Here is a 21425-nt window from a genome sequence, read left to right on the forward strand (position 1 = left end):
AGAAGTTACTTCAAATTCAGGGACAACGAAAGGACAAGAAGAAAAATGTGAGAAAGATTGGAGCTCATTCTATTTCTCTCTCATCTCACTGCTGAACCCCTGCGATTACAATCAATGTGACGTAGCAAGGAGGAGCCAATAGCGACACGTGATCTCTGTTCCATATGCATTCACTTTCGAGTGTTCACGCGAGGTATCATCCGGAGGATTTCATGGCATCGCGTGTGCCCTCGTCCTATTTCTGAAAATTTTCCTGAGGGGAAAAGATTCTTTCCAGTCTTTGAAGATAATCATTCGCATCTGAACACCATCGGTCATGACAAGCATCAAACATTTATTTGTGAATGTGTTGTCCCATATAGAGACGTAAAGTAGAGCCTTGTTTAAGGAAGACACATCTTGTGACGAATCGCAAGAAGTCTATCTCATGTAAAAGCAAAACACAGAAAAAGAGCATGCAGGTACTATGCCTTCGATGTAACGCGTGCATCTATACGTTAGACCTTCGTTACTATTCAATACTACAAGCTTTCTATAATAGCATAACAAGACCGAAACAGCTGCCCAGTTGGCGATGTTCGAACTATAAACTCGTACAACGTTTGTCGTTTGTTTAGAGTCCAGGGATAATTCAGCTACAAAACCTGTATTCAAATGACTTGAAGGTGATGTCGTATGCCAAAGAGCGGCCAGACACGCAAGCAACGACCCTGTTTGCTCTGTACAGTGACTGAAGGCATTCCACCTAATGCTTCTGCGTTATCAGTAGGGTTCCGGGTATATATATTCGGATTTATCAAAAAAATATATAAAAAAACTGGGGAAACATAAGCCGGTGAAATGTAAAGCATTTTACAGAATGATACCGTTATCAGTCCTGATTTGTGGAATGCGCGCGGCATACGCCTTCTGTGACAACAAACATAACCGCATGAGTGTCCCAAAAAGGTGAACGGCTCCCGTTTTCAACAAATCACGCGAGCGAACGATGTCATACGGTACATCGTGAACTTGTGTTTTAACAGTGTACATCGTACTGTTTAGAATGTATTTAGTAGACAGTTGAAAATCGTACCTTGCAACGTTCGACAGGATTTGTATTGCTCTAACATTACGTCGTCCTCAGCGGACAAGGAAAGAGGGTACAGGGCTCCCTTTCTGATGTGTCTGGTGGTATCTGGATTTCGGTTTTCCTACGCTATATATTGGTATAAAACACCATAGAGACCTAGCTATGAGATTCGCTTTCTGGCCACAGCTGGTAGCGTGCAGGGTCTGCGTGAACGCGTGCTACACAGTGTAAGAGGGACCGAATGCTGTTGTTTGTTGTAATCAATACCTGGTTTTTGAAAGCCCAAGTTTGTCGTCCATCAACCGTCATCCCGTTTCGTCATCAGTACCTGTAGTGTTTCGCCAGTTACGAGTCACTCTGTATACACAGTAAGGATGATCTTGTGGAAGCGGCGTACCAAATAATAATAGTTTGCGCTATTATTATTATTAGTTGTATAGTATCTTACGTAAATTGCATGACGTATGGAGTGAGAACATAATCTTGTACCGCGGAAGTACTTCTCCGGCAGGACTGCCAAGGATACGAACCATGGATTTTATTTCGGACAACGTAAAAATGCATTTAGAAGTTGATACCGCAAGAACTCCCTCATCGGATAACGGTGTTTGCCGTCTTTATCTGGTCTGTGTGCACCTTTTATCGTCATAAAAGAAACAACGATGTACGCTGGACGATTTCCCCGTCGTTACAGCATTGGAAACCAATAAAGGCACTTGAGGGGGGAAATGCAGGTACGTTCGCGCAGGCTGTGTATTCTTACGACTCTATAACCTCGTCCCCACATCGCACCACTGCTCGTTATTCGAATTTAAGCCTCGGCACGACACACTGTAAAAAGGGCGAATAAATAAATACGGAGTAAAAAAGGAACTCAGTTCTTTTCCCACTCCTTTTTTATACAGCACGTCATCTCACGGAGTCTATTGGCGATGCAAAGTGGTGGTCTCCAAAATGAAAACCAAACGCGTGCAGCAAACGCTTCGCAGATCTGCTGCTTACCGTGAGAACAGCCAATCGCAAAGCCGTGAGGCTGCCACGTGACGACCGACAGCCAATAGGTGTAGCGCAGAGGTGCGCGATCGATATTTGGGAAAGCTTCAACGTGCGGGTAGGGGGAACGGGAAGGGGTTTTGTTGCGGCCGATCGAAGATTCGCAGACGAACTCTTTCATATTCGTGTAGATATTTCACGGTTTCTTTGAAAGAATTCCGTCTTCTTCGTTGCATAAAAAATAAATAAAATTTTAATAATAAAATAACATAAAGAGATGGTCTCTTACATGGATAGACCTCGTGTATATATATACGTACATGGAGTTTGCTGATCGCACCGCCGTATTCTCAATGTTCTTAGCTCTCGTAGGTATAACAGTGAAACGTTTTATCCGAACTATCGCTATCAATGCGTAGTACATAGAGTATGTTGACTTTTTTTTCTTTTTCACAATCAATCAATCAATGTTGATGGTATAATTTCCTTGAGCTTGAGGTCGTGGTATATAGGGACAGGAACACAAAACACGTGTAGACAGGACTAGACTCATACGCTTGTCCCCGTCCGCTTAGCACAATAAGGCGTAATAAGAGGTGGTGGAGCTTGTGAAAGAGCTCGCTGTTGTCGGCCTCGTAGAGGTGGGCAACGTCACGACTAACGCTCTGGGGGGGGATGTGTGTCCCGGGCCGATTTCTAAGGGAACTGTGCCGACATAAGTCTGACACCGTCTGAGGAAAAACCCGAGATAGCACAGCGGGCACCGGGATTCGAACCCGGGTACCTCCCCGTCTCGACATGACATGGCGAGCACGCTAAGCCACTTGAGCTGGTAGGGGTAATATATGGCAGTTAATATATGGAGCCAATCTCCCTTTGTGGATCATGGCCAATATCTGCGATGGAGAAGAAGCAGCAGCAGCCGGTAACATTCGATATAGTGTGTGTGAGTGACTGAGTGAGGGTCTTTGTCACTCTTTGGTCTAATTGTAGTTAGCCATTTTTGTTTTTCTAAGTGATCTGGAGTAGCCAGCTCTCGTAATGAGTGCCTATTTCTCCATTTTTTTCTTTTCCTATTAACTCAACTCTATAGCGCATCAGATATCCAAGTAAAACCATGTCAGTCAAAGGGTTACACAAAGAATGACATTTTAAAAAAATGAAGTCGAAAAACGTTACCTGTTCTGGAGTTGAGCCGCATAGAATGCAGCTAGACAAACACAACATAAAAACAGAGGGGGGGGGGGGGGGTCGAGGTAGCTTGTCGTTGTTGGCCGCACTCAAGTGGGCATCGTCACGACTATAGCAAAAAAAAAAAAAAAAAGAAGGAAATTGGGAGAGGGGAGTAGAGAACTTTAAAGTGATGCATAGGCAGGATGACCGATAGTGATGGGACGGAGGCACACTGTATAGGTGAGAGGTGCACTAGAGTGGTCTTTCCGCTAGGCTCGTTTCTTGAAGAAAGCGCACGAGGCCGCGAGTTTTGAAAGTCGTTCCGCACAAGAATCTTCGGGGAAGAGCTTCGCCGCATAGCACGCTCCTAGCCAACCATAATCCCGAATGACAACGTTCTCTTCCCTCGTCATCCCCATATCATCGTCATCATGTATCTCTCTCTCCCCTTGATTTAACGAAAACGAGGAGGAGGGGGGGGCGTGATATATTTTTGTGGCAAATATGAACAACATAATGCCACAAGGTGGTGGTTCTTCTAAAAGCGGCCACAAAAATGGCGTCGGCCCCAGTTTTCAGCAAATCAGGGGAAAGAACGATGTGATTTGGGATGATGGTTGGCTAGGAGCGTGCTATGTGGTGAAGTGGCCACTGTCAACAACCTGAAACAATCGAACACACCCTGCGAGACTGCCGAGCGTACCATTCTGCCCGCGAAGCCCATCTCCCTCGCTCCACCTCGGGCACGCTATCGGACATCCTCTACCCCGGTGGTTCTTCTGCCGAACCTTCCGCTAAAGCAAGAAACCTTTTGTAGCACACAAAGTTCTCTTTCTGCACAAGGCAGGTCTTGCTCAACGACCCATCTAATACTTTGCTCTGCTCTCCCCGACGAACTCATGCCTACGCATCTCCACCCTTCATCCTCTATCGTCCATCCGTCCGTCCGTTTTTTTTTTTTTTTTTTTTGCTATAGTCGTGACGACGCCCGCTTCTGTGTGGCCAACAACGGCGAGCCGATTCTGCCATCACCCCCCCCCCCTCCCCATTTTTAAGAGCGCATAATCCCGAATGACATCGTTCTCTCTCGTTTATTTCTGACACTTATGCAGTTATGTTAATTGTCACGAGGGGGGGGGGGGGGGTGTCGAGGTAGCTTGCCGTTGTTGGCTGCACTCAAGTGGGCATTGTCACGATGAGGTGTACACCCCGCGCTTTCCGCAAATCAAGAGTGACAAGGAGGAATCGCCCTGTACAATGGGGCATTCAGCGTGCTATGTGGTGAAGTTCAGTTGTAAGAGTGTAAGAGCCGATGAAGACATTACCCGCTCTCTGTTTTAAGAGTGTAGGCTTGGGTAAACTGAGCTCGTATGTGCTTAATACACATACAGGGTCTCCCAGAAAACGTGTCATTGAATTATAATAAAAAAACTACACCACCTGGAGTCATGCGGTCAATGGCATTTGTTCTTACTGGGTTTTTGCCACCTCCTCATGTGAATGTCGTGTAACGTAAGCTTAATTATGTAAATTTTTGCGAGCTTAAGTCGGAAATTTGCCTAGTAAAGGTCACTTTTTTACCCCACCAATGTGAAGAGCGTGTGTAATTTAGTCAAATTAATCATAATTGACAATGATATTCAGGAGCTATTCTATCGGAAAAAATAGCCGAACATCATGCTCTACGGAGGTCGCACAGGATAGCGCACGATGAATTTTTCAGCGCAATGTTTGTCAGTCCGACGAAAGGAGGTTCGAAACCCAGCCCTCCCCGACATCGCAGAAAGAGATAAAACAGGCACGGCTTATCACGTCCGACTTTCGCTGGGATAATGCTTTCCCTCTCCCAATTTTAGGTACTGTTACTTTTTCTACTATCACTCTGTGAGCTGGCTTAGGAACCTCCTTTCGTCGCACTGAGAGCGATTGCGCTCAAAAGTCATCGCGCGCTATGGTCCGGTGCTCCGAAAAGCATGCTATTCGGCTATTTTTGTCGATGCGATAGCTCGTGAATATCACTGTGAATTATCATGAATTTGAGTGAATTCGGCACGCTCTTCATGTTGGTGGGGTAAAAAAGTGACCTTTACTTGGCAAATTTCCGAGTTGAGTTCGCAAATGTTTACATAATTAAACTTGGAGTACATGACACTCACATTAGGAGGTGGCAAAAACCTAATAAGAACAAATGCTCTAGACCGCATGATTCTAGGTGGCGTAGTTTTTTTATTATAATTCAATGACACATTTTCTGGGACACCATGTATAGGCCTACGTACGTTTTCGTTCCGCTCTGCCCACGGGCATTTTTCTTCTTGGGACTGTCTCCGGGCGGCGATACGACTCACGCCGCTTGTTTTCGTGAAGACCTCAACACTCTTAAAAATGATGGTGGTGGTGGTGGTGGTGATGATGGCGAGAGGGCTTGCCGTTGTCGGCCTCGCAGAGGTGGGCATCGTCACGACTGATGTCATAGCACCATATAGCACGCTCCTAGCCAATCATCAGCTCGAGTGACATCGTTGTCTCCCCTGATTTGTTGAAAACGGGAGGCGTACGCCTTTTTGTGACACTTATGTAGAAATATTAATTGTCACATAAAGGCGTACGCCCTGAGCTTTCCACAAATCAAGAGTGATAGACTCTGTACAATATGGTTGGCCTTCAGCGTGCTATGTGGTGAAGCTTTGTTTTAAGAGTCCCCAACTGAAAGTCAGTATCAGTGTTTACAGATCACATAGGTGCCTGTATCTCATTACATATACACCCTTAGAAATGAACTTCACCGCATAGCACACTCCTAGCCAACCATCATCTCGAATGATATCGTTATCTGCCCTGATTTGTTGAAAACGGGAGACGTACGGCTTTTTTGGGACAATTATGAACAGGATAAGTGTCACAAAAGATGTACACCTCCCGTTTTCAACGAATCAGGGCAGATAACGATATCATTCGAGATGATGGTTGGCTAAGAGCGTGCTATGCGGTGAAGTTCATTTTTAGCAGTGTACCCCCATAAATACCTAAATGCTTCGACATATACCGGGTGTTTCAGTTAAATCCCCGGGCTAAATAATTCGCGAACGGGTGCACCAATCGAAGAACTTCCTTTTTTACAAGTATCTATCTGATACCGCCTACAAGCTGCGCACCGTGTGAATGAGTGGGAGGCTCTCACTATTTAAATAAAAGTTTAAATCAGTTCCGTGAAAAAACGTAACTTCTAAAGCAGGGTGCCGTCGACATTAAAATGGATACTGCCCCTTTTGGGACCTTCGGCGGACACCTTTTAGAGAAAAATCTGCCACCGAAGCTGGTCATTTGTTGCAGTAATTAATTGGTTTCGGTTTACATAATTTTGTCGCGGCTGGTCGCGGTAAAGCGCAATAGAACGCTCTTTCACTCCCTTATCCACCAATGAATTACGTCCTTTTGCACTTCGCCGCGACCAGCCGCGACAAAAACAGTAAACCGAAACCAATTAATTACTGCAAGAAACGATCCGCTTCGGTGGCAGATTTTTCTCTAAAAGGTGTCCACCGAAGGTCCTAAAAGGGGTAGTACCCATTTTAATGTCGACGGCGCCCTGCTTTAGAAGTTACGTTTTTTCACGAAACTCACTTTGTTTTTATTTAAATAATGAGCGCTTCCCACTCATTCACCTGGTGCGCAGCTTGTAGGTGGTATCGGACAGATACTTGTAAAAAGAAAGTTCTTCGATTGGTGCACCCGTTCGCGAATTATTTAGCCCGGGGATTCAACTGAAACACACGGTATAGCGGATCGAAAACTACTGCTTACACAGAGTTGCCGAATACTGCAGAAACAGGGTGTCGAACCGAACCCGAACCCGAACCGAAAACCGTACCCGAACCGTGATTTTTGCCGGAACCGAACCCGAACCCGAACCGAAATTTTCATGACACTGTTGAACCCGAACCGGAGCAGAACCGTAAAAAATAATAACGGTAACCGGTTCGCAACAAAACGGTTCGGACATAAAAGAAGTCAGCATAAGAGTTCCTCTCTATCCCCGAACGAAGACACATTGGTATCATCATCACGCGCCTATATCATAAATTTCAGAAATGTTCACCTAGCAGTCAGACGACGACGTATAGTAAGTATACTTTCAGCGTCTTTTTAACATGTTGAAGCGCAGTTGTCCTTGTGAGTGCCGCGGCTAGCGCCCCACGCACGCGGTGCGGCGTCTACTCTTCAGAGACCAGGTGCCACGCGGACGAATGAAACAGGAATGGAGTAGGCCAGTTATATAGCTCTACAGGACGAATATGTGATCAAATAAGCGCCCAAGATTTCCCTTTACACGTGAGCAGCACAAATTAAACAAGTCAGAAACATTAGAAGTGGAGAAGGAGCGTAAGCAGAACGGTGCCTGTTTGATTGGTCGTGCTTTGAAAAGTAAATGTGGTTCTGCTTATTGGTAGCGCAGTTGTGTCGTCGTGACACATTGCCGTTGTGTTGTGGATTAACAAGTACACTGCTGTGAGCTCGGACAGAGTAAGGCTTTCAGGCTTATTTTCGACATGCTTCAGTACGGTTTCAGATCGATTCACGCTGCGAAGGCAGTGTGCCGGCAAGTACTGTCGTCTATGTTACGCTGTCCATCTTATTAGGCTTCCTTTAAGTGTATCTTGCTGGCACTGTGCGTGTGAAAAAATATATTTTGGGAACAGAAAGTAGCAGGACTGCACCGCTTCAACAGCGTGAACACTAGTTGCAATAAGTGTTCATCCATTTCTCATTTCTCTCACTAAAGGGCTACCTCACTGCTAGAGACGTCAATGCAGACAACAGCAGTAAGCTATTAGCCACGCATTTCCTGATAAAAGCAGTTTTAATGGAACATATATAACGGAAGCGTTGAACCGGTTCGCGCACCGGTTCGGGGCTGCGAACCGGTTTGCGAACCGGTTCGATTTCTGGCCTGGCCGAACCGGAACTGAACCGGAACGAAATCAAAACAACGCGAACCCGAACCGAACCCGTATTTTTTGCGGTTCGACACCCTGTGCAGAAATATATCTTCTCCACAATTCTGCATCGCGGGATCCCCACGAGATTGAAGTGCATAGGCGGCACCACAGATATTTGTTCAAGCATAGTCAATTAATCATCTAACCACTTCTTCATATAGTAATGGCGCAGAGGTCATCCTTGATGGTGGACTATACAGTCGCTCATTATCGTCATATCTGCATGTGTCTGCGTTCGACTTGTGGATTTATGCAATTCACCAAATATTAACCATAAGGCAGACGGAAAACCGGTAACAGATGACCGTTCTCGGTCTCATCACGAGAAAGAGATATGAAATGGGCCACCTTGAATGACCGTGTCATTATTTCCGGAAAGAGCATGAAAGGGAGGCCACTTGGTCTTATGCGAGTCTCGGCTGCTTAATTAATAGCTACATAGCAAACGATGTCGACCGGAATTTACGACTGGAAGCCCGTCGTGCGTCACGTTCGCCAGTTTCTTGTACATATCGAATGTCCTGTATATGTTATTCTCATATAATTGCTCACGAAAACTGTGTCCAGGTGCACGATTTGAACCTCGCATTGCGCCGCAAAGGTGTACAGTAATCGGTCTCCCGGAACGCGCATCTCGATATCCTCTCTTAATCTGACCCATACGAGTATGACAGCAGATAGTGATACGACACGCAACACTCACTCGTTATTGCCTTGCACAACCATTGGTTTAACCAAACGCACCTTGACTGCAAGGCCTATACTTGGGCTATCGTTACCTCGGAAGGCCGTTGCTATGGGAAGTCAAATGGCAAACGTCTCTGCGGCAGTAAAACGCAGTCGTTATCTGCGTGCATATTACGCTGCCATTGGTAATCGCTTCTTTCTACATCCATCTTTCGTCAGAGAAGGTTGTGCTGGTGGTTTCTGGTTGTCTGGTATGTAGCGTGAGAACGAGATAGGATAGATCGGAAGGGTGTTCACAATAACCGTTACGAAAACGCGACAAGCCAATCGCCTTATCGTTTCAGCTGGCTCACATCGCGTTGCTGACCTTTGATTGGACGGCTTCCTTTATCGTATCGTTTTCGTAGACTCCTTGTGCTAAAACTCCCAATTGTTCAAGTCAGGGCGTGTCCACAATACCAAGAGCTGCAAACGTTCCAGTTTCAATTCAGACGTGAAAACACATTTGCAGGACTTTCACATTCACTCCACAAACAGGAATGAAGGGAAGAATATGCATGCTGATGACACCGATGATAAGTGCCTCCATCATTTCGCGTGAGTCTTTCCCTTCCCCACCACGCAGGCAGGTGATATTATCCTCCTACATTGAACGCTGCAGGGACGAGACCATTTCGCTGGCGGAGGGGAGGAAAGTAGTAGTAATATTGCATAAAAGAGAGAGTGGTGCTATTAGGGTGAAAGGCTGCCAAAAGGGACTCGCTCACCTATTCAAAACCCAAGGGAAGAAGGGAGTAACCCCTCTCTGCCCCCATTGTTTCCTTTTGTTGAGGAGTGTTAAATGAAGGGAGGGGGGAAGTTATTCGGGGGTGTCCACTCTCCGGTTTTGCTTCGTTTGCAGCGGCGGGGAGATGCCACTCCGATTAGAATGATTTTTGAGTCCCACCCCCCTCCCCTCGCTTCGATCGTTTTGTTTCCATGCTCTTTGTCCGTGTTGCCAGACGAGTATATATATACCGTCAAAAACGGCGGGTGTATGAGGAGAGCGGAGAGACCCCATAATTTGATTGGTCGCAGCAAAGACCACGTGGCCCTGTCAATCATCGCAGCTCCGTCCTTTCTGCTATTTCCGCCCTGTGGTGGCATCATCTGCTATAACGGCGGCAGCCATTTTGTTTTTCTCAGAGTTTGCGTTGTTGGGGGATCAGGTCGTGGTGTTCACTTGGACCGGCTGAACGCCCTTTCGAAACGACACGGCCTCTTTCTTCTCTCTTTTTCGGTTTTATGGAAGGATAGAGCACTCTTTCAGTGACTGAGGCTCATTCCCGAACTTCGCGATTCCGAATCGTTGCTTGCATGGAAACGTTCTAGTATATACCATCGTCTATATCAAATCATCTACCGAAGTATATCGAATCGAAACGAAAAGGGAGACAGTGCACCAAACGAAGTGCAGCAAGAACCAATACCTGGAATGCAGGCATATTCCAAACATCGTCGTCACTTACAAGATCACCCAGAAAAATCCCTCACTGTATTGATGAATACGACCGAGCACACACCACACACCAGCTACAGGAGCCGTTGATCGTGCACAAACAGAACCTTCCATGGCAGCGGGCTGTTTCTGCCTGCTACCTGTATACGTGCACCATCTTAAACGAGCTAATGACCTAACGCCTTAAGCAGGATCCCTCGACATCAACGTTTTTATGATGCCGTTAAGCACCTCCGGGATCCAAATTCTGTAGCGCCCCTGGTGCTAGTAAAAATGCCCCCTCAGATTGTCCGGTCAGCTCCTTCGAATGTCTTTGTCCCCTTTAATGGGGAATCTCCCTCCCCTGTAATTGGTGTCCAGCTAGCCTAGGGGAAAACGCTTGCGGTGTCTATTCACAGCCATTTTATGCGTTTCTCAATAGACGCGGCAAGGTTTTTACGTCCGCAGAATCATGTGGTGGGCGCGCATGTTTTGCTTGTAAACGTCGTATAGCTTGTTAACGACTCTTCGATATACCACCGGCCGGTCTAAGAGCAGCATACTAACTGACGGGCTGTGCTGAACCGTGCGTGACCAAGTCCTTGATTTTGTGTGGCCCAGAAGCACAAACGAGTAGTTCATAAACCACGTACGTGTAAGGTATCTAACGACGACCTAATGGCGCCCTTAAATGTCCTGGTATAAGAATAATAATGTTTTATACACTAAATGCTTCATCGTTTCAGCTCGATTGCGTGCTCCAAGATTAAATGTGTTATCGCGTTATCTTTACCTGTGTGCCACGATGAAACGAATGCACGTTAAGTTTTTTTCAGCTTTGCCATAAACAGTACTTCATTATCTTCCAGTTTCCCGAAAAATGTCGGAAGTTCTCATGTATGTAAGGTGCAAAAAGTAATGAAGGACCGTTCGATGGCTAGTTAGCTGGAAGAAATCTCCTAGTGCATGTTGTCTTTTTTTCCCACCCATGAAAGATGGGTGTGTCACACTGACTTTCTGTGTAATTTACTCTTATAGTTGTTGGGCGAAATGGTTACACCTAACCTAACCTGACACTGCCTAACCTAACTCAAACTAGCATACGTTATTGTCGAATTCTATTCACCACGACGTTCGGTAATCGCTAATAACGACCCCAGTGCATACGTGTGCCAGGTATAGCTTTCATCAGCTATGCCTTCTTTTACACGCAAAGTCAAAGGTAAAAGAAACACGTGACAGCCGCTCCCCCAAAACAGAGACAACCAGTAGCGCCACCTACCCTCCCAACCATGTTACGCACAAGATTACGGACCTCGTTATCGCGGTGGCCACCCCATAATGACATCCACTCCGAAACAACGCGCGGCAATAAATGCGCACACATTGGGGGATGAGGACACAAGAAACAACCCGACGACGCGCGTTGCATGCCGGACTACTATTAGTCGACCGGGCAACCAATGAAATGTTCCCCTAGCCTTGTACGTAATGGCTCCAGGGAAAACAGCAATTAGGAATATGCACCCGTATCCGTTGCCCCATCGATTCCTTTTGCCAACCTCATTACTATTCCAATTTCATGTCCGTTCTTTTTTTGAGGCTCTCTCGTGAGCTTGTCGATTATGCAGATGGCTGCATCGATTTGCTCCTTCACCAAACATGGCCTTCTCCAGAGGGTTGTGCCTGCAGAATTACGTGAAGAACATCAGCCAGCGTGCTTAAAGCGAACGCATGCTACATGCGTCACGCGCGGTTGTTGTCAACACCTGGTAACGAAGGAAATGGGTTCGACTGAACCGATTTTACAGCGATCACCTCAATCAAGTTCCACAAAACGGACATTGCGTTTAGAAGAACACCCATTAAGAAATGATACGAGTGTCTACTCCGGTGGTCGCTCGCCAAAGATTTTCGGTAATGGTCGAGCAACAAGTGGCCGTTACTTCAACCACGTCATTCGCACTCCTTGCCATTTATTTGTTCGGCTCCCATCGTCCAGAGAGTGCTCCGGGGAACTGATACCACGTACGGAGGTCTGATTGCCTTCCACGACGCTTGATGCATGATTCTATACGTTGATTTTTGTTAGATTCGACGCCAATGCAGTCAGTTAGCCCCTTCTACGGAACAACGTTGTGGTATACAGAATTCGTCAGCCAGTTTCAGCGTCCTTTGACCGTTCCCTAATTTCATTTCCATCGTCGATTTTTGTCAGTAATGTAGTCTATCGTTCTCGGTGCACTTACTGCAATTGAAAAGCGGAACTATCGTCGGAGGAGCAAAATAGTCTTCCAGAACCTCCCTTACTCTTTTCAAAGACAGCCTAACACTTTCCTTCTCCCATCTAGACATAAATAAGCAACACCCCTTGTCCTTTCCGAGATCATTTCCATTCTTGCCGGGCAGCCGGGCCCTGCTGCAGCAGCAGCAGCAGCTATATACTGACCTTCGTGCAAGCAGCAGGGGGTCCGCTCAGCATACGAGGAGGAGGGTCTTGAGTTATGTGTCCTCTGGTGCGTACATTATATTCGCCAGGGCCGCTTCCGAAATGTTTTTTTATTAGTATTTCTTCGTGTTTTCCGCCGCTTCTGTATCTCTCGACTCCCTCTCTAGGCTTGCTCATTTCCCCATGCAGTATATAGAGAGTCTGGGCAAAGTCTTGCGCCATTCCATTCCGGGATTGGTAGTGCGTTTTTTTTCTCTCTCTATTTCATTTTTCGTTACTTTTTTTAGTGATTTTTTGTTTTCTTTTCACGTTTCTACGCGAGGATCTCGCGAAAGATATGAAAAACACACACACATAAACGTTTTCTAGTTGCGTATTTTTGCGCGTCGTCGTTCTCCTGAATAACATATTTCTGTACGTAGTATTCCCATCAGAAAAGAAAACCTGCAAGATTTGAACACCACACTTGGGACGGTGCTGTGAGAGATCCGGAGGTTAGGTGTAATATTTTTTTATTAATTGATGCACCGATTTGTCGACTAGTTCTTACTGAATGCTAAAGCAGCTTATTCGTACAGTCCGAAATTTGCACAGGAATCTTAAGGCACCAAGCAGCTTGCATGGAGTTTTGTGGGGAACTATTAAAGTCGCAAGGACGGAGTTCGTAAAGCTCCCTCTCCCGCGGCGTTCAAAGCACTTCTTTTCAATCGGCAAGGTGCTATTTCAGAAAGAATGACTTCGAATGGTACTTCTCATTTGTTCCTATAAATTTTGTTGGGTGCAGTACAACACAACCCACTTAGTCCCTGATCAACCGTGCATTGAAATACGCGCACACAAATACGCAACGACAGCATAAACTCGCGGAAAGTCTTTTATTCGTTCTGCCGCTGACAAATGGTGTCCTTAGCTGATGCGTTTTCGCCGTTAAGGCCATAAGAAGAAGGTAGACGCCCTTCATTATCGGCAATGAGTTTTGTTATCAGACATCGTACTGCCAACAGGCCGGTCCCGGTCCTCATGCAGATAAATTAATCTCGTAATTTTTATTTTTAGCCATTTTTATTTTTATTCTGCAAAGCTAGTTACAGTAATAGCAAAATAGTTACCAATCACGATCTTTGACTACGGTCGAGGAGACTGTTTATCAAAGCTGAATGCGGGAAATGCCGCATTAAATGTCGTTAATTTAGTATAGAGACAGAGACAAGAGCGTGTGAAATGTTAATTCTAGGATATGCGTTTACAGAGGGAGACATGAATTTTGTTTCCGCGTCCTGTGCTTTCAAATGAACTCCTCAAATACCTAAATTTTTTAGGTATTTTATTTTTCTGGTACCCATGAACAACAAAGTGTCTCTATAAAATACACGCTATAGACTCGATAAGTTAGATATAATGGGCCCACGAACCCTAAAGTCTTACGGGGAAGCTGCTCTTGTCGCTCTGAACGACATTTCAGCCGTCGATCACGACCCATCTAATGCTAACAAAACATGGCTCTGAATTTGTGTAAAATATGCGTAGATCTAATGACAGCTGCAAAATTTTGTCGGAGGCGTGCAACCGTGTATGGAAACTGTGTCCTGCAGATAGAGAGCGCGGCCTAGAAGGTATGCTCCATAGCCGAAAAAAGAAAGGCGACAAGAAGAAGAAAATTGTGACGCCGCGTGCATAAATCACATGCACACAGCTGAAATATGAAGCTTAATTCAACAAAAGCAGCTGTGCAGGGTTCCTAACCGTGATGCAGGAAAACGCGTCTATACTGATAAAGGGACAGAAGGAGCAAACATTTCCCTGACAAACGTAAAAGTTTGCGCGCACGGAGCCGATAAACCTGATTGGTAGACCGTAAAATCTTTGACGTGAGGAAATATTTGCAGTCTGTCTGCGTTAAAAGACCTTCCTCTTAAAAGAAGCTTGTCTCCAGTGGTCGATGTCTACCGAGAAAAACTGCATATGCCGTCTACGTGAAGTACATCACGATTTTACTCACTAAATTACTTTGTGTCAGATCTTCTGGCAAGCCAGCAACTTTTGAAAATGAATATGTTCTATTCAGTTCTCGTCGCTCACACTAACTGCTGTGCCAGCTAAACCTTCGAACCGCGTAAGACGTTATCCTTTTGAAATCTCTGTGTCAGACATTGTCTCGCTCGAATCTTACGAAAAGCATCGTATGAAGCACCACCTTATGAGCTGCAAACGTAAGAGGAGGCCGCTAAACCTAGCCAATTTGCCTAAATGTCTCTGTTTTCAGTTGAACGATGGCATATATGACGAATTGCTAAAAAAAAGTCACGAATATAATTTTGTTTTTCTTTGCCGTCGTAGACCCAACTGTACACCACAGCATTCTCGTAACGAAGCCATATTTTATTTCCATTATACGCTCAAAAACATGGGGAGAGTACGAATGCAGTTATCGCTGTTCAATGTAAAATGAAAAAGAAAAGCAATACTATGTTCGGTTATGGCATGCTTACAGCTCCGAAGTGCGATAATTACTGTATTTCATTGATTGGCGCAGAAATATGCTTGCAGCTATAGCGCAACAAATCTCTCGTACCTTTTCTTCACACAGTAGTGACATAGAGCGAGTTAATTTTGAAAAAGGAAGACCTCTCCTGCTTTCCTGCTTGTCCTTCACTCTTAAAAATGAACTTCACCGCATAGCACGCTCCTAGCCAACCATCATCTCAAATGATATCGTTATCTGCTCTGATTTGTTGAAAACGGGAGGCGTACGTCTTTTTTGTGACACTTATGCTGCTCATAATTGTCACAAAAAGGCGTACGCCTCGAGGTTTCAACAAATCAGGGCAGATAACGATATCATTCGAGATGATGGTTGGCTAGGAGCGTGCTATGCGGTGAAGTTCATTTTTAAGAGTGTTTGCTTCGCTGCTATAGCAGTGCTCTGTTTACGAAGAGCCGAATTAAATTTTCTAATTTCAAATTCTAAAGTCAAATTTTTGTACAAATCTTCTGAAAAAACCTGGGATTTTGGTTGGAATAGTGTGCTATGGCCATTGGCTTCTGAAGTCATCAAGAAAAACGTTACCTTTGCTTGGTTAATTTTCCGGTTCAATTAGCAAAATTAGCTTAATTAATGTGTGACGCGAATGTAAATGGCCTGAACCTGTGGCAAAAGTCTGTGTGTGTGTATTCCAAGTAGTTTCATAATTTTCTGAAGTTAAACCTATTTTTGGAAATTTAATGACACTTTCTCACCGGACACACTGTATAACTGCATGCTACACCATTCGTGACATGTACTGCGCATGCGCATGCATATGTTTGTGTGTGCATGTGATCGGTAGCTCGTGGAGGAGACTGATGTGTTGCTCTTTGTGTATTCACCAGGTGATGCGAGCGTTGGCTCGGGCGACGGGACGGGAGAAGACGAGGACGAGGACAGGGGCAAGAAACGCCAGAAGAAGCGCGGCATCTTCCCCAAGGTGGCCACCAACATTATGCGCGCATGGCTCTTCCAACACCTCACGGTAAGCAGAGCTCTCTTTTTTGTGAAATAACCTAATCGGTGAATATGCTTAGGTTATTTCAGGTTGAAAAAATGCTCGCTACACTCTAAAATACACCTTCACACTTTAAAAACAGAACTTCACCCCATAGCACCTTTTCGCCAGCCATGCATGGCCACGAATAATATGATTACCTATTCTGATTCAAGCTGGGGCGTACGCCTTTTTGCAGCAATTTAGATAAATGATAATTGCCACAAAAAGGCGTACGCCCCCCCCCCCTCTCTCTCTCTCTCTCTCTTCGAACCAGAAGCGATAACCCATTCGTGGCAATGGTTGGCGCACAGTGTGTTATGCGGTGAAGTTCTGTTTTCAGAGTGCAGCGCATGACCTCATTCCGATTTTTTTTTGGAGGGGGAGGGGGGGGGCGGTTATACGAATGATATCATCCGCTTTGTTGAAATGGGAGGCGTACACCTCTTTGGGACAACTTTGCATTTACGTTAATGGCAGGAGGGCGTATGCCTTTTTCCGTCCTCAAATCGGACTGATAGTGCACTGTTAAAACAGAACTTCACCACATAGCACGCTCATAGCCAACCATCATTCCGAATGATATCATTGTGTGTATTGATTTGTTGAAAATGGGAGGAGGCGCCTATCTGGGACAGATTATGTTTGTCCCAGATATGCGCCTCCCCCCTGTTTTGAACAAATCATGACATAGAATGATATTATTCGGAATGATGGTTGGCTAGGAGCGTGCTATGTGGTGAAGTTCTGTTTTAACAGTGTGCTGTCATTCAGGGTAGTGGTTCGCATTAAGCATGTTATGTGAAATACTATTGTTGTATAAATAGACTTCTGTATCTGTGTTCCTTTAGTATGAATAACCTTGTAATAACTTCGTCCCTTCATTTTTCTTGAATTGGCCAGTACACTCTAAAAATAGAACTTTACCGCATAGCACGCTGTGCTCCAACCATTGCCACGGATGATAGGGTTATCGCTTTTGATTCGAAGAGAGAGGGGGCGTACGCCTTTTTGTGGCAATATTCATATACCCAAATTGTCACAAAAAGGCGTACGCCCTCTCTCTCTTCGAATCAAAAGCGATAACCCTATCATTCGTGGCAATGTTTGGCGCACAGCGTGCTATGCGGTGAAGTTCTGTTTTTAGAGTTAAGAATGGAAACGGATAAGGCATGTCTCCCTGAATAAGACTATTTTTCATTTTTTCAATTTTTTCTTTCTATTTCTGCTTCTATTCTAAGACTATAAGACTAATTAATCATGTGTTTCCTTTCGTTAGAATTCTCGCATTTCTGTAATGCCGTGTTCTTTCGCGAGGCAAAGAGACACGTTCAAAGTCTCAACTAACAACAGCTGTGTCTTCCTTTATTTCTGCTTTATTCTTTTAGACGGCGCGATGTAATCATTGTGAACCCAAACGCCACAGTTTCAGTTTACGCACTCGGAAAGCAATATGCTTCTATTATCATTAATTTGACTAAATTAGACACGCTCTTCACGTTGGTGGGGTAAAAAAGTGACCTTTACTAGGCAAATTTCCGACTTAAGCTCGCAAAAATTTACATAATTAAACTTACGTTACACGACATTCACATGAGGAGGTGGCAAAAACCCAGTAAGAACAAGTGCCATTGACCGCATGATTCTAGGCGGCGTAGTTTTTTTATTATAATTCAATGACACGTTTTCTGGGACACCCTGTATACTCCCCGCTATTTTTCCTTCGTTTTTGCTACCTCGCGTCCAGAGTTGGTTCAATTCGTAAAATGACACTTGTTTGTTTGTTTGTCTTTTAGCAATTTTATTGATAGATTCAGGCTGTAATCACTGATATAGTGACCAGGGACTTCTCTGCAATATCCTCGACGTGGGGAAATAAAAAAAAGAAGTATACTGCGTTGTGATGTAGGTGTATAGATGGTTTCGATTGACAAAAGTAAGGAGGGAACATGTGTAATGTAACGTAACAAGGTTAATAATGAACGTATGTTAGGTCTCAACGAGTGGCATGGACATCTGTGGCCTAGTAGAACTGTAGCCGCAGTTTGGCGTCCTGTGTGAAGACTATGTACGGCCGGCCATCATAAATCACTTTCCTGGTAGTTTGACGGGAAGATATCGCTATCTAATGTCAATCCTCCGAGCGAAGTACAGCATATCGAGCTGCGTTATGTACCTTCGTGATGAGGTCGATTGAAAATCTGTAGGGTGTCACATTGGCTGTGTTGTTTCAGCTGGCAAGCTTTCCCAAGGATTTGGCTGCTCCCGTGCTGAACCCCTCACGATGCGTTTGCCTTTCGGATTAGAAGCGCCCCAGATTCCGTGGATATCTCCTCGCATGCATATGTGTACATATATATTATATAGATCACAGCATTGGCAATCCGTTGGTTGACTCACACACTTGGTTTGAGGGGATATGCGGAGTCAGGGCTGAAGGGTGAAAAGCTGATACACAGGAAGCCATTTTGGCCCCCGTGTTCTAAACCTGCGCCGAAGCGAGCAGCCCAGTTGTGGCAACACTCAGGCTAAGAAGAAATGAAGCTGCGAGGCTTGAAAAGGGAGGGCGACTAAGTGCATTCTAAAACCTTGAGCTTCACCGCGTAACACGGTTCTGGAGCTGTTGTCTGGAGCTCCGTTTCTGGAGCTCTGCAGTTAATGATAAGATAGACACAGGTAATGATAGCGAGTCATACCAGGATAACGCGGCGAAAGGAAAAGTAAATAATCTTCAACCCCATAAGGCGATAAGTTCTTACACGTTATGAACATGGACTTCTCTGATAGGCAGCCACTCAGAGGCTTCACTGGGAGGGACTACAAACAGGGCAGAACAAAAAAAGGAACGCACCTATCCAATCAGGCGGCATATTGTAAGCCGGTGGCGTGTACATCGATAACTGCGGTCGTACAGGACACTTTCCTGATAAGGGTCATTTCTTCAAGTAGTTTCTTTCTCTTGTCCCCTCGCAGCTTGTCAGTGCGGTTGTAAAAGAAAAAGGAAAGCGTGTGTATGTGTTAAAACGAAGTATCGTATTCAGAAACACCAACAGGCGAAACAGGGAACACCTGCTGTTGCACTTTTAAAACACACTCAGAAAACGGAACGTTACCGCATAGCCCGCTCCGCGCCAACCATTGCTACGAACGATACTTAGTACAGTTATCGCTTGCGATTTGAGGAGACATTGGGGCGCACGTCTTTTTGTGACAATTAACATGTATCCAGATTCCATGAAAATATCAATATTATGGATGGCATTAGGGATGAATGATGTTCTCAGCGTGCTGTGCAGTTAAGTTCTTTTTTAAAGCGCCCACAAGTGGAAGGCCGGTGATATTAAAAACAGGGAACGAGGAAAACCGAGACGAAAATCTTGAATTTATTATTAATTTAAAGTTCATATACTTTTCAACAATGTTATACTTTAAGAATATAGTGGTCCAAGATTACGTATCTTTTTCATTCGTTATCTTATCTTATCAATGGGGTAGCATTCTTCTAAATGAGCGGAAGTCATCCCTATATCATCGTCATCATGTATCTCTCTCTCTCTCTCTCTCTCTCTCTCTATATATATATATATCTTATTTTTGAGACAACCTGCGGGTCCATGCAAGAAATAAGGCCCGCTTTTTCAGCCAATGTGACGCAATATTAGCACTCTCGTTCTAAGCACTAACTAACATTGAACTCCTCATGCATTAAGGCTTCGTTTAAAAAACATCAAATACGCGCTCAAGACAGTCCCAAGGGCTCGCTAACAGACACACAGACAGATGAAGGCGCAACCAGGCGTTTCCCTGCCAAAAGACAGGGACCAGCATCAACAAACAAACAGGGCAAACACCCGCTTCACTCCCCATTCAGCCCCAACACTTTCTCCAGTGTCGGGTCGTGTACAGCAACGTCTAAATGGCAACGGGATACAGTCGATCTCGAGAGAGAGAGCTGTATACACGTCCGCAGATGAATACATCGACCGCAGTGAAGAAGATTGTATTAGATCGATTGCAGTCGGCATCTATCGAAATCTCCATAGCGAGCTGAAACACGCGAGCGGGGATATCGGTGTCCCTTCTTGGTGCATTTCACCAATGGGGCTTTCTTTTTGTGGAGTGCTTTTTCTCGTGGCTTCTCTGGAGCGAGTGAGCAGATTTTGACGCGTGTGCGATGTGATGTCTGATAGTTCCTGTGTTGAAAATTGAGGCAGTGTGAAATTTAAATTTGGAGTACATTACGTGTCTGCCATATTTCTGTACTTGACGGTACTGTATTCCCCAAGGAAAAATGAACTAATTTTAGTCGTAATTTTAGCCTTCTTGTCTTCTTCGACTCTATCTACGGTATGGGAAGTAAATTTCAGGATGAAACGGGACCAAAATGGGGAAGAAAATGCAATCTCTAGAGAACTGGAAGCTCTAATTACTATCTAATTTATTATCGCTTTTTTTTCTCATCCTTTTTGCTTAGAGTGTGGAGTTAAACCGGATCTTCGCTCACATAAATGTGTGTCGGGGGACGGAGTCATGTTAGTAGGGTAACGTGGGGCAAGATGCGACACGGGGCAAGGCGCGCCAGGCGCGTTGCTTCATGCGTTGAAACTTTACTGATAGGTGGCTCTGCATGTCCGCTTTATTGCACATGAGAATTGTCCGGATTGGTGTATGCGTTGAAGAGAGAGAGAGAAAAAAAATCAGTTGCTGCTGCCTGGAATGTAAAGACCCGCCAAAAAGGGCGCGACTTTCTGCAGTCATTTTTCTTGTCATCTGTGCAGCAGCGTTTAGCATGCTTATTCTGTCAATGCAAATTCGCATCCTATTTCTTTATTCATTCATCTAGATATATGCAAAATATGGGCCCTCTTGGCTATCCGGCGTTGAAAAGAAAAATTAATGTACCCGATGATATCCACTGGGCAAGACGCGACAATTTAATGTACTTCAAATTTAATGTAATTTAGAAACGGATAAGTTAACTATTAGGTGGCTTTAGGCTTGTTCCTCAGAGATTTCTTTTTTGCATATTGCCTAGGATGTTCCAGCAAAATTT

At 44.9% G+C, this 21425-nt stretch overlaps 1 protein-coding gene across 5 annotated transcripts in view; it reads left to right on the forward strand.

Annotated features, from left to right (window-relative positions):
- The window catches only part of LOC135396640 (homeobox protein Meis1-like), a 184784-nt gene that overhangs the window by 113105 nt on the left and 50254 nt on the right, over positions 1 to 21425 (forward strand). For all 5 annotated transcript variants that reach the window (XM_064627721.1, XM_064627720.1, XM_064627717.1 and 2 more), the window contains one exon: positions 16221 to 16360. In XM_064627721.1, the coding sequence (XP_064483791.1) occupies positions 16221 to 16360 (140 nt within the window). The remainder of the gene's footprint in view (positions 1 to 16220; positions 16361 to 21425) is intronic.

The sequence above is a fragment of the Ornithodoros turicata genome, chromosome 6, assembly GCF_037126465.1.
Source record: "Ornithodoros turicata isolate Travis chromosome 6, ASM3712646v1, whole genome shotgun sequence".
NCBI lineage: Eukaryota > Metazoa > Arthropoda > Arachnida > Ixodida > Argasidae > Ornithodoros > Ornithodoros turicata.